At 42.8% G+C, this 16,914-nt stretch overlaps 1 protein-coding gene across 2 annotated transcripts in view; it reads left to right on the top strand.

Annotated features, from left to right (window-relative positions):
* The window catches only part of RUS5 (root UVB sensitive protein (Protein of unknown function, DUF647)), a 108,310-nt gene extending 93,567 nt beyond the window's left edge, over positions 1-14,743 (top strand). The window contains exons 14-17 of one of the 2 annotated variants that reach the window (XM_086528250.1): positions 13,290-13,385; positions 13,483-13,773; positions 14,067-14,238; positions 14,322-14,743. In XM_086528250.1, the coding sequence (XP_086384376.1) occupies positions 13,290-13,385; positions 13,483-13,773; positions 14,067-14,238; positions 14,322-14,428 (666 nt within the window). In that variant the 3' untranslated portion in view covers positions 14,429-14,743. Of the gene's footprint in view, positions 1-13,289; positions 13,386-13,482 lie in introns of both variants that reach the window. The other variant, XM_086528249.1, reaches the window with a different exon arrangement.
* The last annotated feature ends 2,171 nt before the right edge of the window (positions 14,744-16,914 follow it).

Below are 16,914 nucleotides of genomic sequence, written 5' to 3'. Positions count from 1 at the left end.
TTTCCAAACTTGCCAAAAGCTTTTGAGGTCTAAGCCGAGAAGGTTGCACATATTTTATGGAAAGGAGCTCTTAGCAGTCATTCGCGCTTCTCAGTGGAGGCATTGGTTGCTCAGGGCAAATTTTACAGTATACACGTCAGGCGTGTGCTTTTCTCAGAGCAGACCGGTTCTATCAAATTGTAGACAGGGCACTGTTGGAAATTGTTATTTGAGGTATCTTTGGGATTTTTGGGTCCTGACCCCGGACTTATTAGCCACTCCCACCCTTCATACATTGCGCATCGGGCGCGCTCCCGTCTTCATTGCCCTGTGTTACAGGGCATAAAGCCATAAAGAATCCGACATTACTTATGGATTCCAACAAGAATCAGTCGACTTCTTCTGCATCTGCTAATTCGGGAGAAGATCATGAAGAAGATTCTCATGAGCAAACAGAGGTAGAGTACGGCCCACCTCGGCCTACTCAATTCGAGATTGAAGAGATGGAACGTCGACAATTGGTTGACGAGGCAACGAAGCAGATGATTAAAATTGCGAAGGACCCAAAATTTGAACAAATTTTGTCTCAGCAATCTATCGTAGAAGTGCATACTCAGTGGCAGAAAACCAACGAGCCACCAATCAAACCGGCGATCAAGAAGCCTCCTACTCCGAGATTGTTAATTGAAGAAGAACTCCATGATGCGGTTCAGGCCCAAATCAATCAGCTTCTCGACACGAAGAAGCTATCGGAAAAGCAACTTGAGCAACGTAACAAGAAAACTAATTTCTCCGGTTACTTGGGTCAAAAATCCACTTTTGAAAACGCCAGAAAGTAGAAGCGTGTACGCTTCGAAGGATAGCCCAGTTCTTCCTCATCTTCTGAAAGCTCGGACACATCATCTTCTTCTGACTCGAGTGATGAGAATAGGAAGGGCAAGAAATGACGGAAAGATCACATGTTTTATGCAAAAAGAAAGCATTTTTACAGAGCCAATCAATATTATTTCCTCGACGACAAGGGCAAAAAGCCCAAAGAATTCGAAGAGGGAGGACAGGCAGTAAAGTTTGAGCACTTTTCAGTGTTTCGAGATGCTCCCAAGGCTTTAGCCTTTGTCCAATTGTTTGACATAGCATTTTCTGGAGTCCGTTATAGAGAGCACTCCAAGATCAGACGAGCGGCATCCTTTTTGAAAGGTAATGCACGGACATGGTGGTCCACTCTATAGTTAAGGAAACAAGCACCGACAAAGTGGTTGAAATTTAAGAAACTCTTTAATGGCTAACACAAGAATACGAATGAGACATGATTACTGACTGGAACCATGTTCGGATGGTCAAGACAGAATCTTTGGATTCTTACAGTGAAAGATTCTGGGAAATTTTTCTACCTGTCTCATCCTTTAAGAAGGTCAGTTTTAAGGAGCCTATTGAACGATCTTGTTGTGGGGTTTCCAAAGAAATTCGAGACTACTGTCCCGAAAGGAAGTTCGAGTCTATACAACAGTTGATGGGACACGCGAAGCGGGGATTTGCTATACATTCGGGTAAATTGACTTACTCATCGGATGAACCTTCAACGAGTCATAGCAGAAACATTCGACGAAGAGATAGACGACCTTCTCTCACACAAGACCAAAGAGATGAATATTTTAAAGCATCAAAGTGTTTTGAATGTGGAGAACAAGGACATATCGCGACATGGTGCCCCAAAAGGGCACAAGAATCAGGATGACTAGCAGATTGAAAGAACAGCAGGACGAGGCGATACTTGTTCCATAATAGATTTTTGATTTAGCATTATTTTACTTTATCAATTAATGAAACAAGACTTTTTGGAAGATGATTTTCTTTCGTAATAAAACTAACGTTTTATGAAAGAATTTGTTAATTATGGAAAAAGAGCAGAATTAAGAATGAGATGGATTAGTGACAGCTCCCGAATGAACCTGATAGCGAATCATGAATCACAACTGATTCAATGGAATGAATAACTTGACCACTCTGTTCAGTATCAACTTAATGATAAATTGAGATCCTCGGAAATGATTCTTGCACATGACAGTGCTTGAGGTGAACGATTCTCGCATACGACAATGCTTGAGGCGACAGATTCTCGCACACGACAGTGCTTGAGGTGAACGATTCGCACACGATAGTGCTTGAGGCGAATGACTACTTGCACACTATAGTGCTTGAGTCGAAAAATCTCTATAGACATGATCGCAATATGGGATTAGTTAACCTGACATCAATGAGGTCCAGAATGGATCTAGATGTGGTTACTAAATACGTTGCTGGCAGTCATGCGCTAAGATTTGGAATGAATGTTTCTGTGATTGATTGTCATGTGATGTCCTGTGATGTCACGTGCAGTGATGTGATTGTCGTCTTTGTACATGTGTGTGCTAGATGTGTCGTGTCTAGTGCGTCAGTACTAACAGTCAGTGTCTACTAAGATAGTTTATGGCCTTGTTTGTTTTTGCAGACGTAATCGAGGACGATTACAATTCTTTCAAGAGGGGGGTATGTCACAAACTGGTGACGTGGCAGAGCCAGCCACACGCAAATGTGGTGACGTGGACAAACAGTACGGACTGTCCACAAACTACGCTGACAGATGATGACGTGGCAGATTGTACAGCAGCACCGGATTTTGCGTTGAGAGGTGCCACATGGTAGCAATAAGGATTGTCGTAAATTGTGCTGACTGCTTTTTGGGCAGTTTTGGAGTCAAAAGCTTTTGGGAGTGTTTGCTTTTGAGTTTTGAAGCCTTAGGGGCTTTGCTTTTGGCATCGCTTGTAAGAATAAAAGGGCCCTAAGAGCCTCACTCTTCAGAGCATCTAGACGCAGAGTCTGAGAGCGGAGGAGCCTTTGGGAGTTGTACTTTGCTCAAAGGTTAATATAAAAGAAATACCAAAAGGGGCGCCGGTCTTTGGGGCCAATCTCTCTAGGCACGGAACTACCCCGGGCCGTGTCGACCAAATTGAACTGTGATCTTAAAGTTGTGAAGCATTTTAAGTGAATCTCTCTCGTGTCGCGACAGAATTTGGACTTGGAGTGCCCAAGTCTGTTACAGTTGCTTTCCTGCAGAGGATGTAGGAGCAGCACCCAGACATGCCCCTGGTTGGAGGAGCAGTTGCAGCAGGCTTGCCAGGAGCTTGCCAGTACAGAGGAGAGGCGTCATGAGTTTGCTTTCCATTGACTGACAACTCTGTGGACTCAGGTGCGTGACAGAGTTACGGGGGCGTTCTTTGAGACTGTGGGACCTCGGCATGCGCACGCTAGTGTCAGCAAGTTGAGGAGGCTTGACGGGTCAGTTGCTTTAGAGCTAGAGGACATGCGTGCAGTGCTACTGACTTTTACCGTGACCTGTTGTCATCAGAGCCTCAGTCGGAGCGTCAGTATGCATGCCGAGAGCTGGTATGGGCACAAGTGCCTTGTTATGTGACTGAGGAGATGCGTCAAAGGCTTGAGCTGCTTCTTCAGCTAGAGGAGCTCCACGTGGCCTCAGAGCACTTTCCCGTGGTAGCTGTCTAGGTGAGGATGGTTTGATTCCGAGGTGAGTATTGGGACTTGCTTGGCTTTTCAACACATCTTATACATAGGAGAGATGCCTGACAGCATGAGTGAGGGTTTGATATACCTCATTTCCAAGGAGGGTGGTTCCTTGGATGAGATTTGCCAGTGGCGACCCATCACCATCCTTAACTCAGCCTACAAAATTCTTGCCAAGGCTCTGAGTTTGAGGATTCAGCCACTTTTTGGAGAGCAGTATCCTTGACAACATCTTTACTTTTTGGGAGGCATCTGTCCTCGCGTGCCTCCGTGGTGAGGATCTCGTGGTTCTTTTTCTCAATTTTGGCCTATGATAGAGTTGAGTGGGACTTTTTGGAGGGCACTCTTCGTAGGATGGGCTTCTTAGACGCTTGGATTAGAGGTGTGTCAGCTCTTTACAGACGTGCACACAGTCAGGTGCTTTTGGTAGGAGGTAGAGGAGATTGGTTTATGCTCACATGTTCAGTCAGTCAGGGCTGCCCTCTTCCCCCCTTCCTCTTTCTATTCTATGTTGAGGCGATGAGCAGATTTTTGGTTTGCGTGGCTTAGCGCTTCTTATTCATGGCGATGAGCTACTGGATGCCGACTTTGCTGACGACTCAGCTTTGTACTTGGAGGGCCAGGAGGCCAATCTACACAGGTGTGAGCAGGCTCTTGAGACCTTTTGTTGTGCGTCAGGCGCACTGACAATCTATTGATGATGTGCAACTATAATGACAGCCTCTTTCCAAAATTCAAGAGGTAAACTCAGCATGGATAACATGGTTGTGACTCTTTCTTGAAGTGTGGGATTCATACGCTCAGCAATTCCATTATGAGCAGGTGTGCATGGCGTAGTAAATTGTCGCCAAATCTCTCGTTTGCTACAAAAATTCTTGAACTCTATGGAGACATACTCTCCACCATTGTCAGCTCGAAAAGCTTTTAGCTTTCTACCAGATTGGTTCTCAACCATGGCTAAGAATTTCTTGAATGTAGCAAACACTTCGTCTTTCCCCTTCAAGAGGTAGACCCACACCTTCCGAGTAGAGTCATCTATGAATGTCAGGAAATATAGTGCTCCCCCTAGAAATTTGTGTGGCATAGGCCCACATAAATCGCTATGAACCAAATCTAGAGGATGCGCGTATGTGTGTGCACGGTGCGGGTGCGGGTGCGGTGCAGTGTGTGCATGCAAGAACTCTTGATGCACGCACGATTGTTCCATTGAATCATCCGTGATTCAAAATTCATGATTCGATATCAGGTTCATTCGGGAGCTGTCATTGCTCCAAAATCAACATCATCTCATTTTTAATCATGTTATCTATTCACAAATAGCAAGTTCTTCCATAAAACATTAGTTTCATACTTAAATCAAAATCACCTTCAAAAAGTGTTATTTCATTCATAAAGCAAAATAATGCTAGTTCTCCTCACCCCGTTCTATTTCCCATATGTCAACCATTTTCATTATTGTGCCTTCTTGGGGCACCGTGCGGAGATATGTTCTTGTTCTCCATATTCAAAAATTTTTCTTGATTTCTCTCTGCTCTTCTATCAGTCTCTATTCTTCTGTTAGTCGAAATCGTGTATCTCTTTGTTGTTTGTTTCTGTTCTGACTCGTCAAAGGTTCATGTGGTGGGTAACGCAAGTTACCCGAATGTATAGCAAATCCCCACTTCGCATGTCCCATCAATTGCTATATGGACTCGGACTTCTTTTCAAGACAGTAGTCTCGGATCTCTTTAAGAAGTCCACAACAGAACTTCAATCTGCTCTTTAAAACTGATCTTCTTAAAAGATGAATTGGGTAAAAAGACATCCCAAAATCATTTGCAGTAAGTATCCAAAGGTTCTGTCTTGACCATCTGAATATGGTTTTAGCATAGTTACCTGGAATGGGGAACGGGAACGGCGATGGGCCTCCCTGTGGAAAGGGGAACGGCAAGCGGTCCGGAACGGGAATGGCGCGAAATGGGAGGCATAAAAAACACCCAAATAATGCAATTTTTAGCCTTATGTGTTTGAATACAAGTAGTATTTGAGTCCTTTGACTCTAATACTCACAAAAAACATGATTTGAAGACCATTCCACCTTATTATGGCTTGATTGCATCGTGTGGTGATGCGCGGTCATAGTACATTCACAACAGACACAGTGCAAGCTTGAGATAGAGAGCTTGAGAGAGGCTTCACTTCTTGAGACCAAGGGAGAGAGAGCTTGAAGCCTTGAAAGTTGAGGGCAAGCCCAAGAGAGAGAGCTTGAGAGCTTGAGGCCCGAGCGCGAGGGTAGATCTTGAGAGCAAGGTCTCTAGAGAGAGAGCCTTGAGGCTTGTTGCATTTGTGAAGGAAAGGGGTGAGGGGGGAGCAATTTATAAGGAAACACACACATCCAAAATCTTCCCCTTTATGCTTTCTTACCATTGCTACCGTTCCGGCCGTGTTCCCCCCTGCCGTTCCGGTGATGCCCTGTTTGTCGGAACGCCCTGTTGTTCCGGGCACCTGCAGCCAGCCGGAACACCGTTCCGGCTTTCCAGGCCCTTGTAGGGACGTTCTTCGGTAACTCTGGGCTTTAGTTCGTAATCACATCTCGTTCGTATTCTTGTGTGAGCCATGAAGAAATAAAGAGTTTCTTAAATTTCAACCATTTTGTTGGTGCTTCTTTTCTTAACAAAAGAGTGGACCACCATGTCCGTACATTGCCTTTCAGAAAGGATGCTACTCGTTTAATCTTGGAGTGCTTTGTATAGCAGCCTCCAGAAAATGCTGTATCAAGCTGTTGATAAAGGCTAAAGCCTTGGGAGTATCTCGAAACCCTGAAAAGTACTCAAACTTTACTGCCTGTCCTCCATCTTTGAATTCTTTGTCCTTTTTGTCCTTGTCATCGAGGAAATCATACTGATTGGCTCGGTAAAAGTGCTTCCTTTTTGCATAAAACACGTGATATTTGCGTCGTTGCTTGCCCTTTTTGTCCTCATCACTCTAGTCAAAAGGAGATGAGGACGAACTGGACAATCCTTCAAAGCGTACACTCTTCTTCTGTTTTCTTGCATTCTCAAAAGAGGATTTTTTGCCCAAGTAACCAGGGAAGTTAGTTCCCTTGTTATGTTTCTTCAGTTGCTTCTCCTTTGATCCCAATAGTTGGTTGACTCGTTTTTCGATAATGTCCTCGAGTTCATCTTCAGTAACATCCCTGGATAAGGAGGGTGCTTGAGGGTTGACTTGATTGGTGTATCAATGGATTGCTGCCAATGCGTATGCACCTCATCTATCGGTCAAAAATTTTGCATATTGTGAATCCTTTGTAAACTTGAGCATCTGCTTTGCGCACTATCAACTTGCTATTGATGTTGCATCTCCATTAGAGCTGAAACTCCCGAGGCTGAGGTAGCCCGTACTCGTGATCTGCTAATCCACTCGAATTCTCCGTACTGCCTCGCGTTCCCGATGTGGCAAGAGGAGTCATCTGATTCTTGCTGGAATCCATGTGTGTTGCGAGAAAGGGATCGATTTCCCAGTAGAAGAGAATCGGTCGTGCTCTGATACGAGTGTCACAGGCTTGGCACACCAAGTACAAAATTCGACACGACACACGAGAGAATCACTTAAAACCCCAAGTTGAGAATTCGACACGATACACGAGAGAATCACTTCAAATATTTCACAACTTTAAAATCACAGTTCAATTTGGTCGACACAACCCGGCGTAGTTCCATGCCCTGAGGTATTGGCCCCAAAACTTGGCGCCTCTTTTAATATTTCTTTATTATATTAATGCTTGAGCAAAGTACAACTCCCGAAGAGGTCCTTTGCTCTTAGACTCTGCGTTCAGATACTCTCAAGAGTAATGCACCTAAGGATCCTTTTATTCTTACAAGGGATGCCAAAAGCAGAACCCCAAAAGCAATTAAACTCAAAAGCAATACTCCCCAAAAGCTGGCCCAAAAAGCATCAGCGTGATTTGCGAAAGTCCATACAATTTGTGAGTGCTTTTTGCAGAGCTGCAACTTCATGAGCTTGTCAGCGCAATTTGCGGGCAGTCCGTACTCCTTGCCATGTCCGTACACAGTGTGTGTGTGTGTGCACGCGCGCGGGCAATATAGCCACGTTATCATTTTGTGACACGTTGTGAGCGGCCAAGCTGGATGGCTGGATCAGGAAGAATGCCCTAATGAGGGTGTGACTGAGTAACTTATGGTAGTTGACAGTGCCTCTGTAAAAAAAAAAAAGGAGTGATTTGCCTCTCTATGGATCATATATGTGTAGGTCCTCCCTTCTTAAGGGTCGTCTCTCTGAGTCTACTAATCTCTAGCAAGAAGAGACGTAGACGCCTCTAATCATAGTAATCCATGATGTGGGACAAGGGCCCAAAACCCTCTTTGAATAAGCAATGAAAATGCCCGCGGATCTCATAGTATGATGTGCATTGGCAGATATAGTGCTCCTTTGTCTTTGGCTTTCTCTGGCAAACCTGGCATAATCTCTCCGCTGGGGGAATACCTCTATATCGGCCAATCTCTATCTCCAACTCATGAGATGAGGTGCGTAGCTGACCAATAACATATCTAATGCCATGAGGCAGATGTTTGCCCATCTACTTGGGGCGTGAGATAAAGCCATCATCAATCATGCAAAGAAGATGGTCTCGATAAAAAGCCATCTTCGTCCCCAACTCACGTGACGGAGTCAACCAAGCCCTCCTAGTATCCAGTCGAATGAGATCATGTCTGATAGTCTGCTAATCTTTGAATGTGTGAGGGTGACGGACGGTGCATCCAAGCTGTTGGGGTAAGCCTAGCTTATGGAGCCTTTCCCTAGCTCTCCATGACCATGTATACATCCCAAATGATGCCCCATGTATGTAGATATGACCCATGGACCTTTCTAGCATCTTTCCTGATGCATATGAAGCCAAAAAGGAGGTCAAAACAGACCCTAAAAAGGTGCATATGGGTTTTCCACATGTTTATCCTCTTTTGTGTTGATTCTTGAACCCTTTCACACCTCATCTATGATGCAAGCAAGAAGCTCTAGTCTATGCCTATATAAGAGGCAGTCATGTACTCATTTTCATGATGAATTGAAGCATAACTATGTCCTTTTTCACCCATTCACAGGGAATACTGAAAAGGGGGCAGCCTATTCATACTAACCAGCATGAAGTATCACCCTGAAGTATCACCCTCACTGGCCAGTTATCGTGATCACTCAAGACCAGCGCTAGTTGTGCATATTTGTTGCATGGTAGCTCCCATGTGCTATTAATAAAATACACCGATCTAGCAAGAGTCTCCACTACGATTGGTGTTGCGTTCCTCTTAGCTCTGATAATCTCATGTGGCACTGAGGCTTCACCCGGATCAGCCTGGAGATCATGGATACAAGTGGTCTCTTCATGGATCTCTATTCATCATATGTGGGCCGTGATCTACTAAGATGGTCCAAGCTAGACCCCCATATCTGCACTCCATAAAGCATGGTGGAAGTGACCAATATGTCAAATAGCCATAGCTTAGTGCATGGCTCCTGAAACTGCACATGTGAACATATCCTCTCTAGTCCTCCTAATGTTGCATATCCGCTCGTCAATCTCGCCTCTAGAGCACCTCTCCTAGAAAAAGTAGGTCCACTAAATACAACAACAAGATATGTATAAGAGTTTACTTACTCTACTCGCTTTCTAGTTGAAAGCACTACCTGTTAGGTGTTGATTTCGTTGTCCAGACAGATCATCAGACCTTGTGAACTTCTTGATGTAGTCAAAGTTATTCGAAACGCACATGCGATGGGCAAACATAGTATATGGACCATTATTTGCAGGTTCAGCAAGCAGGCCCATTTTATTCCTATCAAGAAGAAGATAAAATGTGACCAGATGGCACGGTTGTTTATGTACAATGTTTTCAAGTACCATGGTATGCCACAGTCTATTGTCAGTGATCGTGATCCTCGTATGACGAGCCCGTTTTGGAGAGGTTTGTTTGAAAACATGGGCACCACACTCAAGTCTTAGATCTGCTGAAATGTTATGTGTCAGATAAAAAGGGCAAGTGGAAACAATATCTACCCATGCTTGAGTAGGCGTACAACAATAGGGTGCATTCGTCAACTGGCAAGGCACCTTTTGAGATTGTTGAGGGTGGCAAAAAGGATCCTTCCATTTTGCACACGAAGGACAATTTTCGAAGCAGATCGTTATGTTGAGAATATGGATGAAGTGTATAAGATCAAGCTTCCCTTGGAGAAGACTCAAGGAAAGCAGAAAAGGTTGTTGATCATCACCGTGGTGAATTGTTGTTTTCACCTAGTGACTGGGTACTTTTACGGTTTGAAAAGGCAAGGTTAAAGATTTAATGTTTCTTTTAGTGCTAGGCTTCATTATGGTTGAGTCTGCCCTTGATCTCCGGAGTCATGACAGAAACTCAGTATGCTGAATTATGTGTTGATGTATGCTCATGTGTGTGTGGGTGTGGCGTGTGTTGTGTTTGGGAGCATATGTTAGTACCTAGTTCTACACCCACTATTGGGCACTGACGACGTTAGTGGGGATGTCGTGGTATTTAGTCAATGCTATGCATGATGAGCTGATGGTTATATTGTCTTGTGGGTGACTACCATGGGTCTATACCTTGCACTTTCCTTAATAGGTGAATCTAGGCTTATCTTGGATTCATCTAGGTATATGTTTTAGTCGTATAGCGGACATGCAGACTTCACATTGTGAAGTTTTCGTCCGAGTTACGACCAGGATGTTGTGCTAATTCTTTCTATCTTTGTGGTGCGTATGCCCTATCAACTACCTCATTTTTTGTGCTAATTTTTCCGATTTAATGTTTCTTTTAGTGCTAGGCTTCATTATGGCGGAGTCTGCCCTTATCTCCGGAGTCATGACAGAAACTGAGTATGCTGAATTATGTGTTGATGTATGCTCATGTGTGTGTGGGTGTGGCGTGTGTTGTGTTTGGGAGCATATGTTAGTACCTAGTTCTACACCCACTATTGGGCACTGACGACGTTAGTGGGGATGTCGTGGTATTTAGTCAATGCTATGCATGATGAGCTGATGGTTATATTGTCTTGTGGGTGACTACCATGAGTCTATACCTTGCACTTTCCTTAATAGGTGAATCTAGGCTTATCTTGGATTCATCTAGGTATATGTTTTAGTCGTATAGCGGACATGCAGACTTCACATTGTGAAGTTTTCGTCCGAGTTACGACCAGTTGATGTTGTGCTAATTCTTTCTATCTTTGTGGTGCGTATGCCCTATCAACTACCTCATTTTTTGTGTTTATTTTTCCGATTTAATGTTTCTTTTAGTGCTAGGCTTCATTATGGCGGAGTCTGCCCTTGATCTCCGGAGTCATGACAAAAACTCAGTATGCTGAATTATGTGTTGATGTATGCTCATGTGTGTGTGGGTGTGGCGTGTGTTGTGTTTGGGAGCATATGTTAGTACCTAGTTCTACACCCACTATTGGGCACTGACGACGTTAGTGGGGATGTCGTGGTATTTAGTCAATGCTATGCATGATGAGCTGATGGTTATATTGTCTTGTGGGTGACTACCATGGGTCTATACCTTGCACTTTCCTTAATAGGTGAATCTAGGCTTATCTTGGATTCATCTAGGTATATAAGGTTAAAGAAGATGAAGGGCAATAAAAGGTTGTTTCCGAAGCTCAAACTGCGTTATTGTGAGCTTTTCAAGTACTTGAGAAGATCAACGATGTTGCGTATAGGCTGAAATTGCCTGATAGTTGGAAGATTCATAAAGCGTCTCACGTCTTCTAAGACCCTTGGTGGGAGATGTGCCAGAAGATATGCGAGATGAGGATCAACTAGAAGTTGAGGAACTTGATGAGATCTTGGTACTTGAGCAAGTTTTGGCACCTAAGGAAAGAAAAGTTAAGGGAAAAGTTGCATGATGGTATTTGGTGAAGTTCAGGAACTATCCACCTATGGATGCAAAGTGGATGGAAGAGTGTTAACTTTTAGGATCACCAAATGTATTGCAGCTTTACCTTGAGGCCTTTGGGTTACAGCCTACGTATGCCCCAACTCAACGTGCTCAAAGGAGGGGTAATGATGGAGCTAGCACATTAAATGTGCATATGGATTCAGTGCAATAGAAGTGGACACTGCTCTACAAATGCTAAAGGTATTATGCTCACTTCTATCGTATATGAAATGACAAAAGTATGAAGGCGTCATTAAGTCATTTGTATCTATGTTTCATGACCTTTCGTGCGGTTACATGTAATGATAAAATGGTGCTAATTACTGGCATGTACATCTGGCATGCAATCGAGGACGTTTGCGATTTCAAGAAGGGGTATGTCACGAGGCAGTGGGAACCACTAACCTTAGTTGTTGGTTTCTTTCCCTTGATTTTTATTGGATGTTTGGGACCCTCATTTTGAAGTCACAAATGGCCGGACATTGTGTGGCCAGTGTGAAACGAACGAGGGTCGAGAAGGGCAAGTCGTTACGAGATGATTGGGCTAGTCGGCATTGGAATCCGAGCAGTAAAAGGGTGTCTAGGCTTAGTTCAAAGTCATTTAGGCCCCTCTGTACACTTTATAAGACGGTGGGTACTAGGAATTAACTCAAAAGAGGCAAACTAGATACATGGTGCCTCCAGGTAGACTTGCCAGACTCATCCCAAGAGGGGGCGCCCAATTTGAGAAGAGAGGCTGATTTTTGCAATTCATTGTGACTACAGTGTGTGTGTGAGTAGTGGAGCAGGTGATCACAGCTTTAATGGAAAGATTGCCTTCTCCCTTGCCTCATGTAGTGCGACGATTTGCTCGCGTGCATCTCTCTCCCCCCTTTGCACATATGGTAATGTCTCACTAGTTGGACTTCTCAGTTGACCATGTACAATTCTGGGGGTTTTATGCGCGTGTCCCAAGGCAAGAGTCTTCTGTACAAGAACCGGATTAGCTAATTGCTAATCCCCCACAGGTACACACAGCTCCATCACAAAGGATTGCGAAATCGGAGAGTTTTCTCTTGTGAAAACACGACCGATTTAAAGGGGAACAGTCCCATTGCGTGTGGGAGCACCTGAGACACACGTAGACGTGTTCGCTCCGCCTAGAACGATCGAAAACAGAAAATTACAGCCTGTTGTGTTTTTCTGCAAGTTTAGGGTCCTAAACTATAGGGCATCGGCGGGGGAGCCTCGGGAAAGCCTTGGGATGTTTACACAGGGCTTTAGGCACTTGATAGTGACAAAAACAGGGAATTACAGCATGGTGAAATTGACCTGCAGCACACTAAAAATCTTCCAAATCGCAAGAGTAAGTGTCCTTGATGTTTATTTTTGACCTTCAGAGGGTTTTGCACGGTTATGCTAGCTGGTGTAATGGGGTTAAAATCTGCAATTACAGCCATGGACAGGTTTGGATAGCTTGGTGAGAGTTAGGTGAAAGTGTTCGGATCGTCTATCTGCAATAAGAATAAAGAAATACCGAGGGGTGCCAGTCTTTGGGGCCTACAGGGTGTTGCTCTTTGCTTGGTAGCACTCTAGCTGCCAGGCTGTGGTTAGTGTTAATTCCAGTCATAGGCTTATTCGTGAAGTTCCTTTGAGTTAACATTGTAAAGATCGGGTGAGAGCTAAAGTCTGCCCGTCTACGGGCTGGTTTCAGGATTGATGGTAGATTTTGCTTTAATTGAACATGTTGTTGATTTGTGGATAAGGGAGTGCCAGCAAATGTTTAGTTCAGAGCCCTGTAAGTGTCTTTACTGCGGATTGTTGTAACAGCTCGAGAAACTTCTTGCCTTGTTTTCGGACGAGCTTCATGTACTTATTTTGAACTCCAATGCTGTACACAAGGTGGATATGCGTGTTATTTTCAAGGTAAGCAGGTCCAACTCTAGGTTTTGCCACTATTTGCATGGCACACTTCGTGAATTGATGCTAGCTCCAGTTATCTGTCTTTCATCTTTGATTTCAGGAAGGAGCCACCAGTGTGACAGTACTGCGCTGTATATGGCAATCAGAATGGATAATGAAGTTTATTTTGTCAAAGGGAAACCCTTCAATGGCATTGATACCAACAAGATGGACCCTTGATAAACAACTCAGCTTGCTGGCTGGCAGCCTTGAAGAACTAAAGAGCAGCTTTGACGATTTCTTGCTTCAGATGGAACAAGCAGGCTGGGAGACATCCAGCCTTGTTCTTAAAATTCCCAAGAATGCACCATTTCTCATTCTGTCAACTTCACCAGCAGATTCTAGGCGCAAGGTGGAAAATGCTTAGAAATGTGAAAATTGTATGGGTCTGCCACTTGATGAAGCTTTGATATTCAGCTTTTACTGACTTCTCTCTTGTAAGTGAAAGGAGTCGGTCAGAAAATAGTGATGAGGTTCAAAATCCTAAGAAAAACACAGCAAAAAAGCATTATCCAACGATGCGGATCCAGAAAATCAGACTCAACTAGGTACCGAAGGAGCTTCCTGAAAGCTACCATCAGTTGATTAAAAAGAGCCTATGAAGGGAGGGTTGCATGGCATCTATTTTGATTTTGGGCCACATAGCTACCCAACAAGTCCTTGCAGTTGAATGCGCCTTGCTCATCACCAAAACAGAAATTTGCCCCTCAGAGAACAGAGCATGGTGGTGAAGAAGCACAAAGGATACAAGGACACGCAGATCCCTTTTCTTTACCTTTCATCTGCAACATAATTTTGAGGGCTCCAATTTGTAGAGGTTATGACCAACTGTCTTCTTTTTGGCTCAGATAGAACAGCATGAGCCATTGATGGCAATCATTTATGTTATTGAATGTGCAGAAGCAGTTCTGATGGGAGGTACCCTCTTGTCAAAAAGCTCAACGTACGGAAAGACCTGCCGGATGCCTTTAGCATTTCCAAATCAGCGACCAGCCCGTGCAGTTTGAAGCCATGGTGGGAGTTGCATTGCTGAGAAATGTCAGTGAAGGATCTCTCCCCACCATCAAGAGTCAGGGGCCTGGGGCTTGTACCTGGCTGCTGCAGTGGACTGCAGCAAGGGCCGCGATCCTTGTTACTAATTTACACCCGAATTTTAGGGGATCTATGGTTGAAAATCGGCTTTGCGTGTTGGTAAAGATCATAACCATTGATCTCAATTGTGAACTTTATGTAAACTAAGTGTAAACTTGGGCGAACGTAAACTTGTTGTGAAATTGGATGTGAACTACATGTGAACTCCGTAAGCTGTGTGCATTGCATTATGGTGGTGTGATATGAATGTGAACTCAGTTGGTGTAAGCTCGAAGTGAACTCCATGTGAACAAGGATCGTGAGTGGGCCAAAACTACTCTAACTAATGTTATCATTTCCCTTGCATAACAAAACTTGTGCATGAACGTAGTGGTAAGACATTCACGTCGTGATGGGTAGGTGTGAGATCAAACCTTGCCCAACCTATTTTTTGCCTTCCTATAGACGAGCGTAGAGGGCGTGCAAAAAATAGAAAAGAGCATGCTATGAGCATAAAACCACATTTGCATATGTGGCAAATAGCAGGTGCGTCGTAATTAAGATATATATGACGTGAGAGACAGAGCTCGTCAGAGAGAGCGAGGTAGCACAGGCAAATATACCTCTTGAAGTGGAGTGCTACATCGGCATGGCGAGAGGAGAGTGAGAGAGGAGAAGATGAACATATACACTCAGTTTAATCTCGCCCACGCAAGAGGGAGCATTTTTTTGTTGCACGTATGTACTTGTAGGTTTCTTGAATGGTCAAAATGAATACGGACTGTCTATTCGAACTCAAAGTGGCTATGGCTCATAAAGAGCGATGGTTGTAGCTTTTGAAGAAGTTATAAGCTCTGAGTTTAGAAATCACGTCAGAAACATATTCCACACAATGGGATTGTTTTGTAGATGGATTCATTCATGGAGGCCCAAGGATTATGGATTTGGGAATGAAGCACAATATTACTTTCACAAAAGGTGAAGGTGATTTGATGCAAGTACTTAACTATGAAGAACTTTGGAATTAGGTTTGTGCAAAATTAGCAGTAGAGCTTGCAAGATGGTTTGGGAGATGTTGCACAAATTGAAGGACCAAAAATTGAAATTAATGCAACTTTTTTTAAATTACCTAAAGATTATGGTTGGTTGCTAGCAACTCATGTGAAGCTATTGATGAAGATTGTTCTAATAATAAAATATCCATACACTTCCAATCTTTTTGTATAGACCATAGCTTTGCCACATGCCAGCTGTATTAAATAATTACTTATCAATTTTCACTATATAACTCTCCGTTAGAAAAGCAACTGTCCTAAGTCTACTAGGTTAAATACTTGTCAAAAAGAATGGTTAAACTTATGTATATGAAAAATATCATAAGCAAACTCATAAATTTAAACAAACAAATTTTTGTTTTTGCGTCATTGTTTACATGACATATTCTAATGTTCACTACTATGAGAGTAAAAGGTAGGTCATATCTTAAGATATCATTGGTCACAAGCATTGTTCAATAAACAATGTTTCATTTATTCGAAGTCCAATTTCATGAACATTGTTGACAAGTTAATCATCATAAATCAAATTCAAATCCAGCACGAATTTTTAATCCAAAATCATTTTTATTACATACTCGTGTAGCAAAATCATACCAAGGATAGTGGTGTCAATCATTGCAACATGATTTTGTAATCGGTGTTGTTCAAATTGATGAATTGACACCAATGAAACGTTCTATTCATGCAGTGAATTTGCATTAATATTGTTTAAATTAATGGATTTGTTGTTTGTTAGTGTGTTGTCTAAATTTGCGAATCTATATCAAGATGATCATTTACAGACTGTGTAAATTGGTGAATCTGTATGCAAATGATCAATGAGTTAAAGCATTAAATACATTTCATATTTTACTTGTTTGATAGCAAAGTGAAATAAATTTGAATAGTGATGTACAAATTGTTGTCAATTATTACAAATCACATTAGCTCATGTGAGTGACTGTATAGCTTGATGATATCAATTAATAATTGTTGTCAATTATTACAAATCACATTAGCTCATGTGAGTGACTGCATTACTATTGATGATATCAATAGTAATGCCTTTCAATGTAATTAATGGAAATGAGTAAAAGAGAGCCATGTCTTTAATGTTTGACAATATTCTATGGTGTTGTAAAAATTGCTTGAGTGTAGCTATTAAGTATTATTGCAAAGATAATAGCTTACAAGAGAGAGATAATAGTATTATATTATAATTGATGTGGTCCATAAATTCGTACACAGGATTAAAAGAAAAGTATCACATCAGTGTGGTAGTGATTTTAAAAGAGTCAGTCAGTAATGAATGATTAGCAAGCTTGTGATGCATCGGTGTTTGGAGCTAGATTGGTAGTGAGTTAGTAAAACAAATATGCTTGGAT

Source organism: Adiantum capillus-veneris, chromosome 14 (genome assembly GCF_014529385.1).
Source record: "Adiantum capillus-veneris isolate H3 chromosome 14, ASM1452938v2, whole genome shotgun sequence".
Lineage (NCBI taxonomy): Eukaryota > Viridiplantae > Streptophyta > Polypodiopsida > Polypodiales > Pteridaceae > Adiantum > Adiantum capillus-veneris.
Note: the sequence above shows the minus strand (reverse complement) of the source record. Positions and strands in the feature narration are given on the sequence as shown.